The 23,711-nt window shown below is 45.2% G+C and overlaps 1 protein-coding gene across 1 annotated transcript in view; it reads right to left on the bottom strand.

The window, feature by feature from the left end:
* The window catches only part of ABCD1 (ATP binding cassette subfamily D member 1), a 92,173-nt gene that overhangs the window by 26,478 nt on the left and 41,984 nt on the right, over positions 1 to 23,711 (bottom strand). Inside the window, exons 2-7 of the mRNA XM_088453377.1 lie at positions 21,843 to 22,023; positions 19,686 to 19,828; positions 18,081 to 18,249; positions 13,273 to 13,367; positions 11,690 to 11,835; positions 10,974 to 11,119 (exon numbers count right to left, since the gene is read on the bottom strand). Coding sequence (XP_088309503.1) covers positions 10,974 to 11,119; positions 11,690 to 11,835; positions 13,273 to 13,367; positions 18,081 to 18,249; positions 19,686 to 19,828; positions 21,843 to 22,023 — 880 coding nt within the window. The remainder of the gene's footprint in view (positions 1 to 10,973; positions 11,120 to 11,689; positions 11,836 to 13,272; positions 13,368 to 18,080; positions 18,250 to 19,685; positions 19,829 to 21,842; positions 22,024 to 23,711) is intronic.

Here is a 23,711-nt window from a genome sequence, read left to right as displayed (position 1 = left end):
GTAAGTGCTGTCCTTTGCGCTAGAAGGACTTCCGGTTTTATGACCCATAAGTTCCTCTGTCGTGCTTCTGCGCATAAGGACGTGCGTGCTGCGGGGGGAGCTGGGAGGGATCCAATTGGATCCCTCTCAGGGGGATAAGAAGCCTGATTAGAAGCCCAAACAATTTTATTGGTTAATACCAACTAAAGAAACATAAAGAAATGCGGTAAACCCCCCAAAAACTGTATTTCCGGGTGTTTTACTGCATTTCTGCCCTTAGTACATCCAGCCCTATATGACCAATACACGCACATATAAGGGGCCTGATTGTCAGTCAGACGCAGCTCTGGCTGCAGATGCTTCTCGCGATCAGCAGACTGCAAATGCGCCACCTTACTGGGCGGTCACCTTGCGAATGCGAGTGTGTAGCCAGACGTCCGTGCTAGTCTAAGGTGCCTGACAGATCTTTTGCACTCAGCATGGAGTAGGTGTAAGTCCCGATACGGATGATGACGATGGCCGCTGCATATGGATGAACAGTGCTGGGTGCGGATATAGGCAAAGAGCCGCAGGACTGCTCGCATTAGCATACAGTTAGTACCATTGGCTGACGCGGCGGTCCGCGCTTGCAGCTGCTTTGCCTCCGAATCAGAAACAGGCCCAAGAGGTGTATATGGTTTTCCGGTCATTTTATCTATTACAATAGCTTAGATTGTTTATTACTCCTTTGGAGCTAAAGTATTTATTCTTAATGGTAATGTATACAGCCGGCACTTTCCTTTTCCCAACTGACCCATATCCATAAAATGACAAAAGAAGTTTACACAACTATGCTACAAATATGTCCTATCAGTCCACAAGGTAACAGAACACTCACCATGGTAAGCAAAGAAATAAAGTTATTACTGGTGAAGACTCCTGATCAGGAAATGCATTTTATTATTTACTCAGATGGCCGCAATACCGGTGTGTGTCCACAGACGAGCGATTATCGCCGCTCGCGGCGAGGATTAATTTGCAAAGTGAACGACAGGCACCGACTGATTGTGGGCTCTAATAGGGGGTGGGGGGTGTCTGGCAGCGACTAAACCGCAGGGGTGTTGCAACAGTTTTTGGGGCGTGTCTGTGACCGCAATCCCGTATCCAGTAAAAAAATGGGTCAGGTGTCTCAGTTCTGGCGGCAATTCTGCGCGACCATATGGTTACTCAGAAGTCAGATAGTCAACCGATCTGATTGACAGATGCTGCGTAAGCAGTCACTTTGATTTGCGGAGCCGCAGGTAGACGTCTCAATACAAATCCCGGCGCTTGTGACATTTCCAGATTTTTGCAAAGCTGCTGCGTACAAAATGGCAACAGCGCTGGCATTAGCGTCCATTCCTGAATCATGGACTCATCCCCATACTGCGGACACCCCTTTATGGTTTCCCAGGCTGCCAAAGCCCAGTGCTGGTTATCCCTAAAGCCTCAGTGCTGGTTATCCCTAAAAGCCTCAGTGCTGGTTATCCCTAAGAGCCTCAGTGCTGGTTATCCCTAAAAGCCTCAGTGCTGGTTATCCCTAAAAGCCTCAGCGCTGGTTATCCCTAAAAGCCTCAGTGCTGGTTATCCCTAAAGCCTCAGTGCTGGTTATCCCTGAAAGCCTCAGTGCTGGTTATCACCAAAGCCTCAGTGCTGGTTATCCCTAAAGCCTCAGTGCTGGTTATCCTTTTGTAACATGCACATCTAAAAATAGCTCCAGTGAGGTTGGATGTCTGGGATTTGCATTACGAAATATATTCATAAGATTAAAATAGAATAGAAATGTAGATAGACTACAAGACGACACCAGGAACATCAGAAAATGTGTAGACCTGAAATTCCTCATCTACAAGGACATAGGGCATGTTACATGTAGGGGATGTTGTCAAGCCGTGATTATGTTGTTAGCTGAGCCCTGGCAAAGTGCTAGCTGGGGAGTGGCCACGGCAACTTGGGGGAGTAACTGCACCTCTATAGCCGAGAATACACCATACGATGGGGCGACTGTGCGATGCGATGTAATGATACATCGTGTGCGCCGTACATGCTGCACAATCCGGTGTATGACGACGCGATGTGGCGTTACGTGCTGCGTGTATCAGCACCGCGTCGTTCATTGCATAATCTCCATCTGCCGAACACAACAGTAGATGGGACGATGTGATGAATGACGGATCGGGTATACGCACTATACGGTGTGTAGGATATATTGTTCCGATTTGCGTGGAACTATACATCGTACGATACATCATATAGTGTGTACCCAACATAGGGGCAGCACGGGCCCCAGGACAGTCCTGGTGTATTGAAACCATCCCTCCTATCGGAGCCCCTGATTATCCAAATCATTATAGAGCCAGAAACATTTCTGTAATATAGTAAAATACCAAAGTTAGACAAGCGCCGACTTCTGTGCTGAAAATCACTCAGTTGGTGGAAAAGTTTCCAGCTTTCCACCTACATTGGAACAAGAATTGGCTGGTTGGGTTGGTTACACCAAACATGTTTGATATAACAAACAAGTTGGGGGAAAATTATTGTTCTTTTCTTTTCTTTTTTAGCATTTTCACACTAACGGACAATTATCGTTCAGAACCATCCAGCGTAAGGTAGATATTCAACCAAAACCAGTACTGTATATCCCACCTGTATTGATTATAAAATTATATAGTATACATTTGTCTATTAATATACTATGCAAGAAGCAAGAGAGCGACTGTTTGTGACTGTGAAATCTCAATTTTATATGCCATAAGTGCCTCCTTCTTGTAATCAGCAAATCTATGAATTTGCATATTACGTATACGATTTGGGGACCTTTCCTGGTCTGACAGCTGTGTTCTAACCTGAGCTTATATTGTCACATTCAAAAACAACATATAATGGAAATGCTTATGTATGATATCATTATAGATTTGTATTGAAAACAATTCACTGGTATAGTTTGATTTATTATACATTTTAATTTATTTACATGAAATTGGGTGACTGCAAACATCAGGCAGCGCTGGGTGATGGTGACAGCACTGGGAGCTGGAATATGATGGTGTTCGAGGCAGCGCTTGGTGATGGTGACAGCGTTGGGAGTATGATGGTTTTCCAGGCAGCACTGGGTGTTGGTGACAGCGCTGGGAGCTGGAGTATGATGGTTTTCCAGGCAGCACTGGGTGTTGGTGACAGCGCTGGGAGCTGGAGTATGATGGTTTTCCAGGCAGCACTGGGTGATGGTGACAGCGCTGGGAGCTGGAGTATGATGGTTTTCCAGGCAGCACTGGGTGTTGGTGACAGCGCTGGGAGCTGGAGTATGATGGTTTTCCAGGCAGCGCTGGGTGTTGGTGACAGCGCTGGGAGTATGATGGTTTTCCAGGCAGCACTGGGTGTTGGTGACAGCGCTGGGAGCTGGAATATGATGGTTTTCCAGGCAGCGCTGGGTGTTGGTGACAGCGCTGGGAGTATGATGGTTTTCCAGGCAGCACTGGGTGTTGGTGACAGCGCTGGGAGCTGGAGTATGATGGTTTTCCAGGCAGCACTGGGTGATGGTGACAGCGCTGGGAGTATGATGGTTTTCCAGGCAGCAATGGGTGTTGGTGACAGCGCTGGGAGCTGGAGTATGATGGTTTTCCAGGCAGCACTGGGTGTTGGTGACAGCGCTGGAAGCTGGAGTATGATGGTTTTCCAGGCAGCGCTGGGTGTTGGTGACAGCGCTGGGAGCGAGACACAGATGAGTGTTGCAGGCAGCGCTGGGTGTTGGTGACAGCGCTGGGAGCTGGAATATGATGGTTTTCCAGGCAGCACTGGGTGATGGTGACAGCGCTGGGAGTATGATGGTTTTCCAGGCAGCGCTGGGTGTTGGTGACAGCGCTGGGAGCGAGACACAGATGAGTGTTGCAGGCAGCACTGGGTGTTGGTGACAGCGCTGGGAGCTGGAATATGATGGTTTTCGAGGCAGCGCTGGGTGATGGTGACAGCGTTGGGAGTATGATGGTTTTCCAGGCAACGCTGGGTGTTGGTGACAGCGCTGGGAGCTGGAATATGATGGTTTTCCAGGCAGCGCTGGGTGATGGTGACAGCGCTGGGAGTATGATGGTTTTCCAGGCAGCACAGGGTGATGGTGACAGCGCTGGGAGTATGATGGTTTTCCAGGCAGCACTGGGTGTTACTGACAGCACTAGTGAAAGAGATGAGTGGTGTAGGCCGTGCTGGATGTTTGTGACAGCGCTGGGAGCTGGAGGCAATGATTTTTCAGGTAGCGCTGGGTGTTGGTGACATTATGCAACAGGTACGACGACCCTATTACGTCTGCGAAACAAATTGATTATCGATGTTCTTATTCTTCCGAATATGCGGCGCCACCCAAAGTGCGATGTCTCCTCCCTGAGCCTCTCGGTGATATCATCCTTCTGCTGCTTCAGTTGTTTCAATTCAGCCTTTTTCTGTTTTATTTCATCTTTAAAGTGCTTTTTACGCTGCTTTAGCGCTTTTACTCTGTCCTCAGCCGTTTCCATGGTCTCCTCCTGCTTGTACTCGCTCTCTGTAACCAGGCTGCCATTGGCGATGTTGCTGTTGTCTTCCCCCAGGTCACCTATGGGTTCTCCTAAGTCGGTGCTGTCACTTTGCTGCCTCTCATGGTGGGTCCACACTGATGCGTATTCCATCTGCATTCTCTGCCATCCTTTATACCGGTTCCTATGATGGTAAATTGTGCCACCAAACATGGAGATTTCAGCCTTATCATCCTCTATGGTCAGCATTAAATACTCCTCTTCATCTGCCGGATGGATCAGCTTTCTAAAACGGTATTGGTAATCTATACCTAGATGTTCTCCATCACACTGGGTGTTAAATTCAGCTATCACTCCATCATTGGCAGGTGGTTGTTCCTCCATCTCTGCATCCTGCAATTCACCCTGCTGTTCTTCTGCGCTATAGTACTCAGACTCGTCGCTATCTGAGCCATCCAGCTCACCGTTCGCTTCTCCTTCCTCCAGGTCCTCAGCATGGTATTCAGGATCTTCTCCTTCTTCCACACTTTCGATAATAGGTTCCTCTATATAGTTCTCCTCAGAGGAGTCCATTTTAGTATATTTATAACTTGATGCGATTTGCGATCAGACACCAAGAAATTGCTGCTTACTTTAAGTGAGTCCGCAGCAAGACAGGGGTCTCACAGTGGGCAGTGCTGTAGTTCACTTCTGTAACAAACGCTATTATGACATAATACTGACAACCTGTCCCTGTTTGTATTTGTTAATAAAGTTTGTATTGTTGTAAAAAAACAACACTATAGCAGCAATGAAACCTCTTATTTTATCTATATGACTAAAAAGTAGAATTTTATTCATAAAAGAAAATTAAAAAAACACTGAAACACTGGTCCCACTGACTCTCATGTATAGTACAATAACCTCTGCATTATGGAAATGATGGAAATTGCTGAAACACCTGAGACTGGCTGATCAAACCTCTGCTACTGTAGCCATAGAAATAGCAGCTGTATAACTGATCACTACATAATACTGTACATCCCCCAGCAAGTTACCTCACACTCACTGTCCCTCTCTCTGTTGGATCATGTCTTATGCAGCACATCCTAACACAGTGCTGCCCAAATTCTCCCGAATCACGGCGTCCTAGAGTATCAGCATTCAGCTCCTAGCACCCCGAGGCCACACGTTTCTCATTGAGATATTCAGAAAAGACAAAGTACATTGGCCCCCATTTACCAACGAGTTTTATCACCAAAACGAGTGATAAATGTCACTGTATATGATAAATGGTGCTCCAGCCAATCAGCTCCCAACTGTCACCTGTTAGAAAAATGACAGTTGGGAGCTGATTGGCTGGAGCACCATTTATCATACACAGTGAAATGTATCACTCATTTTGGTGATAAAACTCGTTAGTAAATGGGGGCCATTGTACTGAGCTGCCATCCTTAGGGTCAGCTATGTGATGGTGCTTCTGTTTGTCCATACATTTTATGATTGGCAGCCACTATCGCTGGTTTACCTATCACACTGACCATAAATAATTTGATGTAGTTCTGGACCACCAAACCATGGCACACCTGCAAGTGCCCAACTGCTCCCCAGGGTGCCACGGCACCCAGTTTGGGAACCATTGGCCTACACTGTTTTGCAGTCTCTATACAATGGTTAAAAAGAAGTCATACATCAAGATATGCTGGCTGTATTAGGTATTGCATTCTAATAATTAAGGACTATCTGCCACCTGGCAATACAATGGTAGTTTTTGTTTATTGCAGGATCCAGCCCAGGAGCAAGCATTGTGTAGTCTGACAACTCAACTCACCTGAGTAAGGCTCACACCCGAGCTGGCTTCCTACATAGGTGCATAGCATCAAAGAATGCATATCAATATTATACTCTCTCCATAGGAACTAAGACTATGTGCGAGACAGAAAATAACATTATAGGACCTGGTGACAGACCTGCTTTAAAGAGATGAATGAGAGACGAAATTACTAGAACACACGGTGAGATTTAATCCATCTTCAGCTTTCCAATGTTCCTCTGACAGAGAGAGGATTAATGCGGGGCACATATCAAAAAGAAGAATATGGAGCTAAAGGCAGCGGAATCAAAAAAATTATACTATTATAAATACAAGCACCCCCCACAAAATACACAGCCGTGGCCAAGACTGTATGTACCTCTAAGGGAACACCTCATCCTTCAGGATAACGGCTGTATCAGCCACACCATTACAGCCAGTCACGCTAAACCCTGATGGTGAAACGGTATATAAGTTACCAGGTCCCTCCATTGAGGAAGATGCCATGAGATACCTACTTACAATCCGAGATGAGAAGGTCTTGATCAACTCTCCACTTAAAAAAGAAAAAAAAAAAAATTATGACTACATTGGGCCCTAGCAAATTGCATTTCCTTTATTTAAGAATATATACTGAGTAACCGGGAAACAGATGTGGGTTCACTAGACAATGAGGAGTGGGGTGCAGTTCTCAGGACTCCACTGCTCCGTTTCAGACCCCGGGGGGGTATTTTCTGGCATCTCCTCTGAGCATGTCCCAGGATTGATGTGTTCTGGTGGGCGATGTTGGGGGCAATTTCCTCCGCAAATGTCTCTCTGCAACTACTGACCCCAAAGGAATACCTGCTCGCCGTTTTGGATAAGGGATTTCTTGATAAATACACCAGGCACTATGTCATTAATAATTTAATACTGGTCAAAGTATGCGTTCCTTGTGGGTGTACATTTTACCCAGAGGGTCTCCCCGGTTAATGCTACCATTAGAGAAATATGTATATATGGGAAGAAATGCTAATCAATAAATTTGATCGGATATGGTCTCGGTGGCTTGAGTCCCCACATGCTTCTGTCACGACTCTTCAGAACCCCAATACCGCTAAGATCAGTTGGTTTCTGACCCTTATTTTGAGGCCCTTCTTGTACCCGCGATTGGCATTATGCCATCCTGCTCCTGCCCGATATACTCTGCATTTATAATCACTGGCAACTTCAGGTTTGTAAAAAGGATTCTGTGTGTTGATTTACTGCTTTGTTCTTTCATTACTCTTTTTTTCTTATGCGCTTATTTGTCTTCTTTTTTTTTTAGTATTATTTTCTTTGTATGAATTATACATGTTCTTGCATGTAAAAAATAAGTTTAAATAAAACACTAGGAAAATAATGGGATGATTGATTCCATGGCTCCATCGGTGAGGAAAACCAGAGAATCCTTGGTCCGAAGTACTACGTCTTCATGGTTCAAACCGGTTGGCATAATGCCCACATCTGATTGACTTGTTTCCACCATCTGTTGGAAGAGGTCTGGGTGGAGAAACCACTCCTGGGGGTGCAGTACATGAATGCTAAAGTACAATTGGCCTTACAATTTCCTACCCATGGAATGAACACTTCCGATCTCGCCAGAACATTTTGATCCTGATGGTTTCTTTCAGTGCAAGGGACCTCTTTGTGCCCCCCTGATGGTGGCCTGCAGGGGCTATGTCTGATTGAATCCATTTAATTTGTCCTCGCAAAAAAAAAAAAAAGAAGAGGACTCTGAACTACAGCACTTATAATGTTCTAGAATTTAGAGGGTGTCTATTGGAGGCTTTACTTCTGCTGGGGACCACAGACCCGAAGTACAACAGTCCCTTAGTCCTGGTGACTGGTGCCTGTCATCACAATTATCCAATTCCGAATGACCCAGTTGAGGCTGTCCACGTAGCCACTGAGGCGTTCTTGGCGACCAAAAAATTGGTTAGGACTCGTCCAACTGTGAGAGGAGTTTGCTCTGGAAAGACCATGAATGGATTCATGCAAATTTCAGAGCTTTGAACCATCTTTCCTAGGACTATCACTCGGAAATGGAGCAATGTCCTTCTGAGATTGAGGCTATAAACACCTATCAGACCCACATAGTGTCAAGCATTAGTCCAAGAAAGACGAACCAGATAATATTTTTGCTAATCGCTAATCCAACCATTGGACATTCTCTTGGCAATGCACCCGAAGCAAAAATGGAGATGCCACCGTGATGAAGAGATCATCTCTATAGAAGGGACAGTTATCATCCATCTGTAGCGGAGGAGAGCTGCCATGATCTTTGTAAATACCTGTGGAGCTGTTTGCCAGACCTTAGGGTAGAGCTCTAAACTGCAAATGATGGGATTGAACCAGATTGGTGACCTTTACAAATTGGAACATGCAAGTAAGCATTCTTGAATACCATGACTTGAACTTTTCCCCTTTCATACCAAGGATTATGGATCTCAATGATTCCATCGTGAACCTGTCCACCTGAACGATGGAATCATTGAGATGTCCCATGTCTTAAAGTTCAAGAGGTATCCACTCTAGAAACCTTCAAAGAGAGACTCAAGACTTAGTTTACTCAATCACTTCATAATGCTTAGTCCTCTCTTCTATAGTCTACTAATACTTACACTTATTTTGTATCAAGTGTTTCCTAATCTGCAAATGTAAAGCACTTTGTGTGCTATTGGAATATGGATAATCACCCACACGTTGTAGAATTGGTCAATGGCTCCTGGCCTGGCTCATTTCCAACGTGGGTGTCTATATGCACAGAGCAGCTTCCTCGTGCTCTAACCTATCAGAGTGAAGCTACTCTGGATTCAATAGTTGCGGACAGTCCTCCTGGACTCTCATTCATGATACATCGCTGCAAGGAGCATGTTGTTATTGCTCAACGTGGTGTTTTATTGTGTGTTATTTTCAGCCTTTGTATTACCACAGAAAAATAAAACAAACAAACACACACACACACACACACACACACACACACACACACACACACACACACACACACACACACACACACCTTTATAAAAGTATTCTCCTATGTGGCACTACAAGCACTGGTGGCCCCTAAAATGTCAGGACATGTTGGTGCTTGAAGTTCCCTAAGCACTAGCATTGCCCTGGCTTGCTCTAGAAGCCATGGGTGTACTGCCAGTTCTAGAAAGGTGTGCTGGCAGTTCTAGAAGTGCCAGCATACACAAGCAGTTTATGGCTGCCAGGGCTTGGTGGCACCAGTAGCGCCACAAACTACAATATTATGCCTAGACAAGAGTGTCGGGAGGAGCCCGAGGGCCATCACAAAGTTTCTTTGTAGTCTTGATTCCTTAGGAATTTCCCCAACTATGACAAGGGAACCTCATGCTTTAAGTTTCTTGTTTGTAGTGTGACCAGCACAGCCGGTCATAGCCTGGTACTTGTTGCAGCTTTTGCAGGGAAACCCCATGCAGTTATTTCCCCCCCCCCCCCCCACCCTTAGTAGTAACCAATCCAGAACACACTGGTGCACGGTTCACTTTTAGGAAGCTGGGTAGGTAGGGTGGGTAGGTGGCTTTATTTTCCTTTGGCTAATCACCATCATTATTAGCACAAACCTTCACTCTAGGAAATGAGCACCTGATAGATATATGCACGGCTTTATCTTCCTCTCCAAACGCTCTACATCTGCCTCCCCTCTCCTACAAGCTCTCCACTGGCTCCTCTTCCATTTTAGAACCCAATTTAAGGTTCTCATGCTTGCTCACAAAAATCACCCAATCTTCTCCCATATACATCTCTGATCTCATCTCCCTTCACGCTCCTCTCCACTCTCTTCGTTCAACGAATGCACGCAGCCTTTCATGCCAGCTGATTACTTCCTCCCACTCCCGCCTCCAAGATTTTGCCCGCACTGCTCCCCACCTCTGGAACTCTCTCCCATTCCCCATCAGACTCTCCTCCTCTTTACAATCCTTCAAACGGGCTCTCAAGACCCACTACTTCATCAAAGCCTTCCAGCTATCATTCTAACTCCCTGCTACATGCTCCTTCCTCCCCATCTACCCCATCTGTGTCACCCCTGTTTGTCTGCCCCCACCTTTTTAGAATGTAAGCTCTCACAAGCAGGGCCCTCTACCCTCTTGTGCTTCTCCTTACTTTAGTGTCATTTACTTCTTACTCACCACTAGGGCACCTAACACCTGGCTGCTTATGCTCTGTTGCTTATCTGGGTGATATGGTCGCTAATGTAGCAATGTATATTATCCATGTCCTGTATTGTATTGTTCTGTAAGTCGCTTATCTACAATTTGTTTATGTACTTTGTAAGGCGCTGCGGAACACTTGTGGCGCCATATAAATAAATGATAATAATAATAATAATATGCCCATTAATATGATCTTATCACCATTATGTTAACACGCCCACAATGTACTCCCCCATTCATGAGTGAAGTGCAAGTCAGCGTACACAGAAACCTTGATACGGATGTATGTGTAAGAATATTTGGCTCGTATGCGCAATAAAATAAAATGTGCATTGTAAGCAAAACAAACGGACTTGCGTCAATCTCCAAATGAGCCCCATAGAAAACGTCATTAACAGCTTTAACATCTTCTGGCTGTATCACTGCAAACAGATCATTTGTAAAAAAAAAAAAAAATTCTCTCCATTTATAAAAGCCTACCTCCCTCTCGCGGCACCAAGTAGTTCAGATTCACAATGTTCAGGATGGCCTCCAGGTGCTTGTCACTGAACCCTTTCACCCTCATGTCCCTCGCTGTGTCGGGGTAAATAACCTGGTCTCGGAGAGTGCCCACGGACATGTAAGGCCTGAAAATACCAAGACACCATAGATCAAAGATCGGTCGATTGTCTCATGGAACCTGCATTTTAATTAGACATGAGTTTGACCATTGCTAAGAAATGCCAATGGTTTCACCGGCCTCTCATTCCTTCTCGCTGTGCAGCGCCATCTACTGATGAGAAGTAAAACTGCAACAGCTAAATTCCAAGGATAGAATCTACAGCTTTTATAAGAATGTTATTTAAGTTCAACAAACCTCTGTGCAGCCCCAATCAGTAAGAGAGACCACATCAGAGTACTACATGGCTAACTTTTTAATGGAGAAACCTATAAGAGCAATTGGTTCTGTAAAGTGCAAATCACAAAACGCTAAGCTGAATGAGCCCATTGTATAAACAGGGAACACGGCACAGGCATAGTACAGACAATATTATGACAGTTTCCTGTACTTGCATAGTAACAATATAACAGATATAAATCAGAGTGTAACATTAGCAGAATAATTCCAGTGGAGGTGGGGAGGAAAAAAAAAGAAAAATGACACAAAAGCCCGCAATAAGACTACAAATAAAATGACATAGGCAGATAGTTCTTACCTCTGGGGTATGTAAAACATGTGTTGGGGGAGGGGCTTGTACAGCACACCGCTATATGCAGGCCACAGACCTCCCAGGATACGAAACAATGAGCTTTTCCCGCAGCCATTAGGCCCTGTGATGAGAAGGTGCATACCCTCCTCTACCTGTAGGTATACAAACCAGGACAGGTCTATTAATAATAATAATAATAATAATTATACTACAATGTAAACACCCGCAATAGATTCTAGCATAGGATAATATATATTAATTACATTTTTGTCGGTTGTTACAACACCTCTATTTACTGTTAATGTTACCCTCAGCCTCAGTGTCAGTTGCCTTCTACCCGTGGTGACTTACTAAACAAATAAATAAATCATTTATTTTTAGCATATGACCTGCCTTACCGGCAGCTTCATGGTATGCAGTTAAAACTTATTGAACCTTTTTCTTTTTTTTTTTAAATACATAATATAATTCTGACTGTATTAAAGAACAATAAAATGTGCTTTAAAGGAAGACCCTCTTGGCACAATCTAATCAGTAAACAATAATCCAGGTCACACATAGACTAATTACTGATTATGTTGATTAAAGGCCCCTCATACATCAGCAACAGATTGTTGCAATTCCCGGATCCCCAGACGCCTGGGTTTGGGGCATCGGGGGATATCCAACATGTTAGATTTCCCTGTTTTAACATGCAGAATTTCACCGATTCCCCAACGGATCACCGATCATCGATGGCCGCTGATCGGAGGTTTTGAAAGGGGATCAGCATCGGGGCGCAGATGAATGGGTCTGATATCTAGGCCTGAATATCTTCAAAAGGAAAGCAATCCCTGGGAATGCTCCAATCAAAACAGATTAGGATTATCATTGTGTATAGATTTCACCTATGTTTAATATGGATTTATATAAAATATGGACCACTAACTAAAATGATTTATAATCACTGGTATAAATAGGTACCAAGGTCATGGCTGCAGTACCAGGGAGAGATTTATGGGCTCCCAGTAAAGAGCATTGCCAACCTAACAGGGTCCTTGGACATTTGACTTTGTCTCCTTACTATCACTGTTGAATAAACTCTGATAACAAGAGCTGAAGTTAATGAGCTGCAAACACTAATTCTTTACAAATAATATTGTACACGCAGAGTTTATCAATCTCTCCTTCGGAAAGTGTCACAGTCACCAAATCTAATGTACTAATCTATATCAGTAAGGGAGTTCATGAAAGCGCAATTGATTAGAGGTGGGTAATCTGTTTATCTACATTTCAGGGAAAGTCATCAGAGAAACAGGATTAAGCAATAGCAAATGGCGCTACAAGATGTCAGAGGAAAGGTTAGTGTGGGTTCAGGTCATGACTGCCAGAAATACAGGGGTCTATTTACTAAGCAGTGTTAGGAGACAGAGTGAAAAGTGATAAGGTGCCAGCCAATCAGCTCCCAACTGTCATTTTTCACACACAGCCCGTGAGATGGCAGTTAGGAGCTGATTGGCTGGCACCTTATCACTTTGTCTCCTAACACTGCTTAGTAAATAGACCCCACAATCTCGGATTGCCAAAAATATGTTTTTCCTTGCACTTACCCGCATATTGAGGCATGCTACTACCACGTCCCCTGTGGGAGTGACGATGGGAATATTTTCGCATATGATCCCGTTCTCCACATCCACAACTTGGCCTACAAGAGCAAAGACAGGGGACATGGCACAGAGTCAGCATCACAGGCAAAGATAGGAGGGTGGGGAACGGACATGGAGCCTCAACTACAAGCTGATGCTGGATAAGAGACCATTTAAAACATTTACAGAAGTACAAGTAGCCTAAGTTAGGAAAGCTAAAGTACATGAATGCTTACCCACTGTAACTATATAGACAGGAAGCCTTTCGGCTTTTTCGGAGCTCGTGCCCCTATATGTGCCGGTTGATACATTGCACCGCTATAATCGTATCTACTGTGCTGTGTTATATAAATAGTCCCCAGAAATAAGAGATGGGGACAGACAGTGCAGCTATATCCAGGGTCGTGGTGTTCATGAAAGAATAGCCTTGGCTGGGAGGGTGCGAGTGAGGCCGGTCGGATCAGGCGTGTGTCTGATTTCTGTCCTGGTTCCCCCCCCCCCTATAAAAGTTGGGAGCGATGGTAATGTGTCAATTGTAAGACGCTATCCAAGACACTAGGGCAGCCAAAGAGTAATGCAGGGGATCCCATAGAACCAGAGGAGAGATTGGAGCGCACAGCTCAAGTAGGATAGCGCTGTATAGCGACTGGACCACCACTGTCTGACTAAGCAAATGCTATTCTTTCAAGCAAGTCCAACTGTATAGAAATGATATGGTTATTCATGTTTAAATCAAGCTGGCTAAAATCCCTTAGCTATACCACAAAAGGCATTCCAGGGGGAAGGTAGGTGATGTAATCATGCTCTCCTCACTTCACGACCGGGGGCCTCTCAGAATTCAGGCTCCAAAAAATATGTAACTTCAGTGACAAGGACGTTCCCTTACACAGCTCGTACATGGTAAAACATCTGAGCAATGCAGCTGATTTCACTCTAAGTGCTCTTATGGTCTAAAGCGGTTTCAGCTCTTGTAGGGATCTCTAATGTGAAATTAGGTAAGAAAAATGATATTATAGAACAAGAATATTTAGATTACTATATACTTATACAATAATAGAGTGTGGTCTGTCTCCGTCATGCACAGTGAGAGTGGGGGCATCCCCCTCCCCACGTCTCCCAATGCAGAGATGAAGACAGGACAGATCACCCAGCAGAGGACAGGAGGACTGGTAAATGCAGCGTAGAGGGAAGGAGTGAAGCCAGGGGGGTCTGAGATGACCTGGCATATGCTATATACTATAATATACATAGCATAAGGTTGTTTAGGAGTCTGGAGTGAAGTATTAAAGAAAACATGCAGGATGTTTTTACAAAAAAAAATAAAAAAACATTCTAATGTCTGTGGGCTGAGGGGCCCATTGTAGGGTACCTGGTAACTTACACAATATGGACAAAAGTATTTGGACGCCTGATAAATACACCAACAGGGACTGTAATGACATTGTATTGAAATACATATATTTTAGTATGGAGTTGGTTCCCCTTTTGTAGCTATAACAGCTTCCACTTGGAAGGCTTTCCACAAGATTTTGGAGTGTTTTTCTGTGGGAATTTGCGCCCATTCATTCTGTAGAGCATTTATGAGGTCAGGCACTGATGTTGGATGAGAAGGCCTGGCTCGCAATCTCCGTTCCAGTTCATCCCAAAGATGCTCGATGGGGTTGAGGTCAGGGCTCTGTGCGGGTCAGTCAAGTTCTTCTACACCAAACTCATCAAACCATGTCTCTATAGTCCTTGCTTTGTGCACTTTGACACAGTCATGTTGGAATAGAAAAAGGCCTTCACCAAACTGCTGCCACAAGTTGGAAGCATAGCATTGTCCAAAATGTCTTGGTATGCTGAAGCATTAAGTTTGCCCTTCACTGGAGATAAAGGGCCTAACCCAAACCCTGCAAAACAGCCTCATACCATTATCCCTCCTCCACCCACTTCACAGCTGGCACAATGCAGTCAGACAGGTAACATTCTCCTGGCATTTGCCAAACCCAGACTCGGCCCTTTCTGACTGCCAAACAGAGAAGCGTGATTCGTCACTCCACAGAGAACGTTTCCATTGCTCCACAGTCCAGTGTCTGTCCTCTTTACACCACTCCATCCGACGCTCGCCATTGGACCTGGTGATGTGAGGCTTGCATGCAGCTGCTCGGCCATGGAAACCCATTTCATTAAGCTCCCGCCGCACAGTTTTTGTGCTTACATTAATGCCAGTGGAAGTTTGGAACTCTTCAGCTATGGAATCAGCAGAGCATTGGTGACTTTTATGCACCATGCGCCTTAGCAGTCGTTGACCCCGCTCTGTGATTTCACCTTGTCTTCCGCTTCATGGCTGAGTTGCTGTTGTTACTATACCCTTCCACTTTCTAATATCACTTACAGTTGAACGTAGAATATCCAGCAGGGATGAAATTTCACAAACTGTCTTACTGCAAAGGTGGCATCCTATTACAGTACCACACTTCCTATCCCAGTACCACACTTCCTGTCACAGTACCACCCTTCCTGTCACAGTACCACCCTTCCTGTCACAGTACCACCCTTCCTGTCACAGTACCACCCTTCCTGTCACAGTACCACCCTTCCTGTCACAGTACCACCCTTCCTGTCACAGTACCACCCTTCCTGTCACAGTACCACCCTTCCTGTCACAGTACCACACTTCCTGTCCCAGTACCACACTTCCTGTCCCAGTACCACACTTCCTGTCCCAGTACCACACTTCCTGTCCCAGTACCACACTTCCTGTCCCAGTACCACACTTCCTATCACAGTACCACACTTCCTATCACAGTACCATGTCACTGAGCTATTCAGAATGACCCATTTTGTATCACAAATGTTCACAAATGGAGACTACATGGCTAGGTGCTTCATTTTATACACCTGTGGCAACGGGTCTGATTGACACACCTCAATTCAATAATTAACAGGTGTGGCCAGATACTTTTGTCCATATAGTGTATATGGCCAGTCCAATACTGAAAATTAGTCTTACCAGTAACAGCCCTGAGCTCCTAGGTTCAAAGTCCCTATATCGTCCTGCCAGCTATGTGTCTGTAATAGCACATTATAGTATTAGGTATTCAATGGGCCGTTTACAGCCCAAGTGCCCCTGTCAAGCAATAATATGGCCTTAACCATCTGTCTTGGCTAGGTCACGTCTATGCTATCCATCCAGCCGTCTATTTCATCCCTCCCAGGCCTGCACCTTATACAGGACATGGTATATCCTGAGGAAATACCGTATGTTTAGTCTATAAATAGTCACAAAGACAACAGAAATCCTCTCTATATTCCAATGTAACATACAGCCAGATTTACATCATTTATATTGAAAGAATAATTCAAAATTACTTTTTTTTTGCATGGACTATACCTAATTAAACCTCAGTCCCCTAAGCTTATTACCCTAGGGACCTGACATTCAGGATACCCGACTGATCATACGTCTTGGTGCGCCCAATGCATCATGCAAAGTCATGGAGATTCTGCGGACAATAGGCTGCATGTAGGGAGAAGACTGTGTCGGCAGTAGTGCAGAGTGTGAATCCGCCGATAACAAGCAGCGTGCAGGAGTGAGTGGAGCAGAGGTGGGTGCATGGCGGATACTGGAGGACCTGACAGGTATCCCAAATACCAGATCATCATAAGCCATCTAGCAGGTAATACAACTATTGAAACAACATCATCTATTCATAGAGAGTTATTAGTTTATTAAATATAAATGGATTCCAGACAGATGTGTCAGCAACGTGTCAGCTGTCCCTAATTCTAGCCCTGCCCTTGGTATGCTCTACGGCAGGGGTCTTCAAACTTGGCCCTCCAGCTGCTGTGGAACTACACATCCCAGCATGCACTGCCACCTTTTTGATAGAACAGCATGCTAAAACTATGTGCAGTGCATGCTGGGATGTGTAGTTCCACAGCATCTGGAGGGCCAAGTTTGAAGACCCCTGCTCTACGGTTTGCCTATGAAGGGACTGGTGATATACTGCTCTGGCATCCTTGGAATGGGTGGAACCACACTAAAACTAATAGAACTGTTGCAGGTGTATATTACCTTCTGCATTCACCTTATTACATGCCTGCATGACTTTACCATCTCCTGTCATGAGTAACCATGAGTGTTAATGAGAGCGACTGTCCCAGGTACAGGTAGGAGCACGCTCAGTGTACAGGATGAGTACGGCATCCCGGCGGTCAGAATAACGACAGCGGTATCCCGACAGAATCCCGACAGGTTTAGGTAAGTAACCTAACCCACCTTTCCCGCAGCCTAACCCTAAACCCTCCCTCCCACATAATAAAAGGGGTTGGGTACGGGATCCAGGCGGTCAGAATACTGACCCAATTAGGTAAATGACCTAACCCTCCCCCTAACCCATAGACTAACCCTAACCCTCACCCCTGCAACCTAACCCCCCTCTCCCCACACAGCCTAACCCTAACCTTCCTCTCCTGCAGCCTATGCCTAACCCTCCCCCCTAGTGCCTAACCCTAACCCAGCCGGGATTCCGCCTGTATACACTACATCCCCAGTGCGCTCCTAAGTCAGATCCTCTGACTTCACCAACAGTCTATACTTTCATCTCACCACATAGCACAATGTATTCACCTGCTCTCTGGTCCTGAACTGTAGTGTGTTCAATATACTGGATGATGTCTTGGGATAGTTAGAGAAAGGTTGGTGCACCAGCCAAGATGTCCAGAGACTTCCCAAAACCCTCAGTATAAATAACATTTACTATCTGTATACATTTATATACGTATCTCACCTCTAATCTCAAGGGGCCCTTCAATGCGGATACCATGCTGGATGACATCTTTGTTCTTGGCATTGACGTCTTCCAGTTCTCCCGGCCGTTTGTAGACGCCTTTCTGCACATCCTCAAACACTTCGAACATGTCATGGACTCGTGCTGTGTAGCCGGCCAGCTCAGTCACCTGTCAGCAGCACACGGGAGTTACACACAGCGTATACACTTATTGGCGATAACATATTATAAATGCGTGCTGTGTAGCCGGCCAGCTCAGTCACCCGTCAGCAGCACACGGGAGTTACACACAGCGTATACACTTATTGGCGATAACATATCATAAATGCGTGCTGTGTAGCCGGCCAGCTCAGTCACCTGTCAGCAGCGCACGGAGTTACACACAGCGTATACACTTATTGGCGATAACATATCATAGATGCGTGCTGTGTAGCCGGCCAGCTCAGTCACCCGTCAGCAGCACACGGGAGTTACACACAGCGTATACACTTATTGGCGATAACATATCATAAATGCGTGCTGTGTAGCCGGCCAGCTCAGTCACCCGTCAGCAGCACACGGGAGTTACACACAGCGTATACACTTATTGCCGATAATATATCATAAACGCGTGCTGTGTAGCCGGCCAGCTCAATCACCCATCAGCAGCACACGGGAGTTACACACAGCGTATACACTTATTGGCGATAACATATCATAGATGCGTGCTGTGTAGCCGGCCAGCTCAGTCACCCGTCAGCAGCACACGGGAGTTACACACAGCGTATACACTTATTGCCGATAATATATCATAAATGCGTGCTGTGTAGCCGGCCAGCTCAGTCACCCGTCAGCAGCACACGGGAGTTACACACAGCGTATACACTTATTGGTGATAACATATCATAGATGCGTGCTGTGTAGCCGGCCAGCTCAGTCACCTGTCAGCAGCACACGGGAGTTACACACAGCGTATACACTTATTGGCGGTAACATATTATAAATGCGTGCTGTGTAGCCGGCCAGCTCAGTCACCCGTCAGCAGCACACGGGAGTTACAGACATACACACTGAACGGCCATTATCTACCCAGCAGCCACGGGTCCCGCTGGTTGGGGGGCAGGGCAGGTCCCGCTGGTCGGGGGGCAGGGCAGGGGTGTGTATGCCCTCCTCCCCGCGGCTGCATGTGTACAGGCGGTCTGAAGTGCATTAACCAGGGGCCCACCCAGACTTGTGGACGTGTATCAAAAGCTCTACGCGAATTTGAGTCGTGTGATCGGGAAGGAAGCCCTGTATGTGACGTATCACCTGCACCTAGCATGGGGCTGGTGTAGATAGTCCAGATACTAATTATGACTGCTGCATCGGCCGGCGTCAAAATCATTGGACGCTTGCACAACCCCCGCATGTATGACAAGGAGAAAGCGCTCTCCGTCTACTCCAACGTATCAATAGCTTTATCCAGTCTCGCGTTCCTGTACGATGCCACCACTAAATTGTAGGTAGGCCCGGTGGTATATTGGTAACGAAAATGTAAAAAAATTTGGATGAAATAAAAAAAAAAATAATAAAAAAAAAAAAAAAAAGCTCATTGCCTGGGGGTGAGGAGGCGTACGTGTGACTCACCTCTTTATAAGAGGACATTACTCTCTCTATGGCGTCGGCCGCAGCAGTCAGAAGATTCCTTGCTGTGGTGAAGGCCTCAGCACGTTCACTGACTAGTTCCTCTTCCTTCATCTCCATCGCTGCTTTCTTCACTTCCTCCGAGTCTGATGCACAAAGAGTAGAGCATAAAGTCTGAGTACTACGATTATATGCAGCTGTTAACAGTCTATGAGGGGGGAATTTAATTAGACCCAATAACTTTACATGGGGAAAAAAAAAAAAAAAAAAAAAAAAAAAGAGAGGTAGCCTCGGGCGATAAGGCTATTCAATTAGACTCCATTTTTCACCCGAACCCCTTTCTTAACGAGGGTTAATAGGGAGCATCAAGTGCAGTTAATTGACGGTAAAGCATAGAGTTCATAAAAAGTTCACAGAACTATGCGTTAACTGGGTTATCACCCGTTAACTGCATACTTATCGGGGACATCTTTTCGGGTCTCATGTGACCCAAAAAAAAATCCCCGTCAAGTCTGGCTGATTGAATAGACCCTAACTTAGCGAGGCTAGTTGAATTCCGCCCTATAGTGTTATGGCAGCCGATCACGATTTAGGGCAAAATTTACTAAGCGGCGGGTTCTAGACCCCGGGGCTTTGGTGGCGGTTTTGCAGCAGTTTCTAAATGACAGCCCTGTTCTATTCTATTCTAAAATGTGTTTTGATGGCAGTTTTGCAGCGGTTTTGGCCTTAGTAAATCTGCAGATAGCAAAACCGTCGTCAAACCGCAGTCAAAACACATTTTAGAATAGAATAGAACAGGGCTGTCATTTAAAAACCGCTTCAAAACCGCCACCAAACCCCCGGGGTTTAGAACAGAATAGAACCCGCCGTCAAACCGCCACCAAACCGCTAGGGTTTAGAAACCGCCGCTTAGTAAATTTTGCCCTTAATCTTTTTTCACGGAAAGTAGATATTAAAGTGCATCTGTGGCCTATAACCAGAGGAAGGAACCATTATTTGGAATGGATCAAGCTCGTGAGAAAGCAGCCTGACCATTCACTAGGAACCTGTGACGTGTGCGTGCGTCTTGTTCCTAGTTGGTCCCGTCCACAAACGTCTGCTTTTTTGTTTTATAGTATGTGTAGCCGCAGGTTCAATTGATTTTACACCTGTTAGGAAAGCAATGCTAGCAGCATTCACAAATATATGCGACACATTTTAAAGGAACTATGAATCCCATAATTAAAAGTATTTTTATTTTCTACACATCAGGGTGTCAAAGGTCATTGAAAATGTAGGCAGTCGCTTACATATGGCTTACACTCTGCTGCCTAATGTGGTTATATATAGTTTGAAAATACCTTGATTCGGGAATGTTTTACACATTTATGAAAGTTACAAGTCGCCGACCAGGTTTTATGGCAATTATATGAGGAACTAGAGCAGGGGCCGCCAAAGTTTTTCTGTGTGTGTGCCACATGTTCAATATTATAAGTCCAAGGAGTGTCATCCCCATTATAGCATATGTATACAAACACTTACACTAGTAATAGAGGAGTACTAAAATGTTACAGGCTCCCTGTGCTGTGCTCAGGTTAGGTTTATAATTTGTGGTCTGGAGACAAAGTCAGGCTTCAGGATTTTGTTTCCGTTACTCAACTCTGAGCAGAACTAGCTGTGGCAGGGTTCACTCACCAGAGGCCCAGGCTTCACTGGATATTGCAGGCCACACTTGGGTTCTCCAGGTTGGAGAGGGTCTAGTTCACCAAAAAAGTCTACTCTGTGACCGAAGGAGATAGAGCAGGTGGGGGATCAGCATGCCTATTAGGAGAGGGACTTAAGGGGCCCATACATCAAGTATCTATTGGGCCAATTCCCCGTTCTGCCAATGACTGGATCAGGTGATCGGCAAAATACAACAAGTTGGACAAAGCCGATTCGCAGATTCAGACCCAAAAATTATCAGAGTCGGCGTATTTTGCCGATCCCTCGAGAAATCACGATTGGAGTCCACCAATCAGATCACCGATCGGATTCGGGGATTCACCAGTTAGATGTATGGGCCGCGTAAAGCCACAGATGCCGCTCGAAACATCCTTGTGTGCCACCTTGAAGCACTAGGGTTGCATACCCCTAAACTAATGTATTCTAATTTATTACCCCCAACGCTTGGATCCTTACCACTCTCCGAGTAGCCAGTGGCTGTGATGATGGGTACCGCTACCATGACGAGACCGGAGGCGCTCCACACATACTTCATAAGGAACTGTTCCAGCATGACATACCACAGCCTCTCCAGCAGGATGATGTTGATCTGCGAGGACAGGTCCTTGTAGCACTGCTGCAGCATGGACATTTCCACCTACAAAACAGGAACAATAAGAATTTCACAAACAGGACAGAAGGAACATGTCAGTCTACACATGGCGTACGCCCAATAACTAAATGCCAAGAGGGATCTGTCAGTTTCTGATGCATCGCTATCTGGCAGCGAGCGAGCATCCAAACCAGGTCTTGTGAGAAGATCGACAGTGTAAATCTGACAAGACAAGTAATATAGAGTCGCATCGGCTGGGATTGCAGGTGCGTCGTCTGAAAAGCCTACAGTGTAATAAACTTTACTGTGCTAATCAACCTCTCAAGCATCAGGAGAACAATGAACAATGATGGCTTAAAAATCATACAGGGGGAATTACTGTAGAACGCACAACAGAGCGAGGACTGATCAGACACTAAAAGATACATCCTGGAGGCAGGGGGCCATGTACTGCTCATCTACAGTATGCAAAGGATTGGGAACACCTGGTCCTTCTGCATTTTGCATTCAATCACTATATGAAAAAAATGTTACACCGATCTCCTCGGGGTTCAAGTTGTAACCAGGACATATTTCTGCATGTTCCAAAGTATAGTTATTGTTTGTTTGCTGAATTTAACAGGTGGGGGGAAAAAAGTAGCTAAGCAGTGACTACGGCATGTGTACACATTTATGCCCCAACACATTACATTTTACTTATTAATACTTTGGGGGTTTTGTGTAAACAGACTGCACCATAAAAAAAAAGAAGATTCCCTCCGGCATACCTCAGCAATATTAGCAAAAATACTTGAATCCTACATGATAATGGAAATTCAGAGGTATTAGTTACATACATTTGCAAATATATGATAAAGCGCCGGGCCAGCGTCAAGGCTCCTCTATACCGGCGTCCCTAACATTAAGGGGTTCATGTCCGAGGTGCAGGGCAGTCCAAAAGAATCCAGCCAAGGACCACTCCCCAGGGCATCACACGAAAAATGGAAGAAAGGTGATAGTGAAGTGTAAAGTATAGATGTGTCAAGATAATCAATAAGTGTTAATATAATAAGAAATAATTAAAATTACATAAATAATAAACAAATGGAAAGGTGATGAAAAAATATCTATGTGAATTAAGTGGTGATGCCCTGAAAAAAGACCCAGCCAGATCCACACCGGGGGCCCCACGCCCACCTCAAATTAATTATTGCTACAAAATAGTAGCACCCACTCTGGGTCATATAATTACAAATAATGTACTGCATGATAACAGCACATGTATAAGCTGGGAGCTGACTCACCTAGGAGATACCCCAAAAACCTCCAAATGGCACTACAAGGACCAGCACATCCAAATCAAATATTTGCAAATGTATGCAACCAATACAGCTGAATTTCTATTATCATGAAGGATTCAAGTATTTTTCCTAATATTGCTGCAGGGTGCTGGAGGGAATCTTCCTTTTTCTGTGGTTCAGTATAAACCCAGCCCTTTACAAGCACCTGAGCAATATCATCAAGCTGATGTGAGCTACCACCATACTTTCTATTTGCAGACTGCACCATAAAGCCAGCCAGGGGAAGACTCTGCCCATACCAAACTCTCAGCTGCTGAGATGAGACCATGGTTGTTAGAATAAGGCAGTGATGGGCATTCGGGGACCTTCGCCTGCAGCCCCCAGTTCCTTAGTGCTTTATAGCTAGATTTGTTAGTTAGGAATCGGTATGCAAGGCCGGCTCTCGGGATGCCT

Source organism: Taudactylus pleione, unplaced genomic scaffold (assembly GCF_031769625.1).
Source record: "Taudactylus pleione unplaced genomic scaffold, aTauple2 ptg000579l, whole genome shotgun sequence".
NCBI classification, from domain to species: domain Eukaryota; kingdom Metazoa; phylum Chordata; class Amphibia; order Anura; family Myobatrachidae; genus Taudactylus; species Taudactylus pleione.
This window is presented reverse-complemented; position numbering and strand designations above follow the sequence as displayed.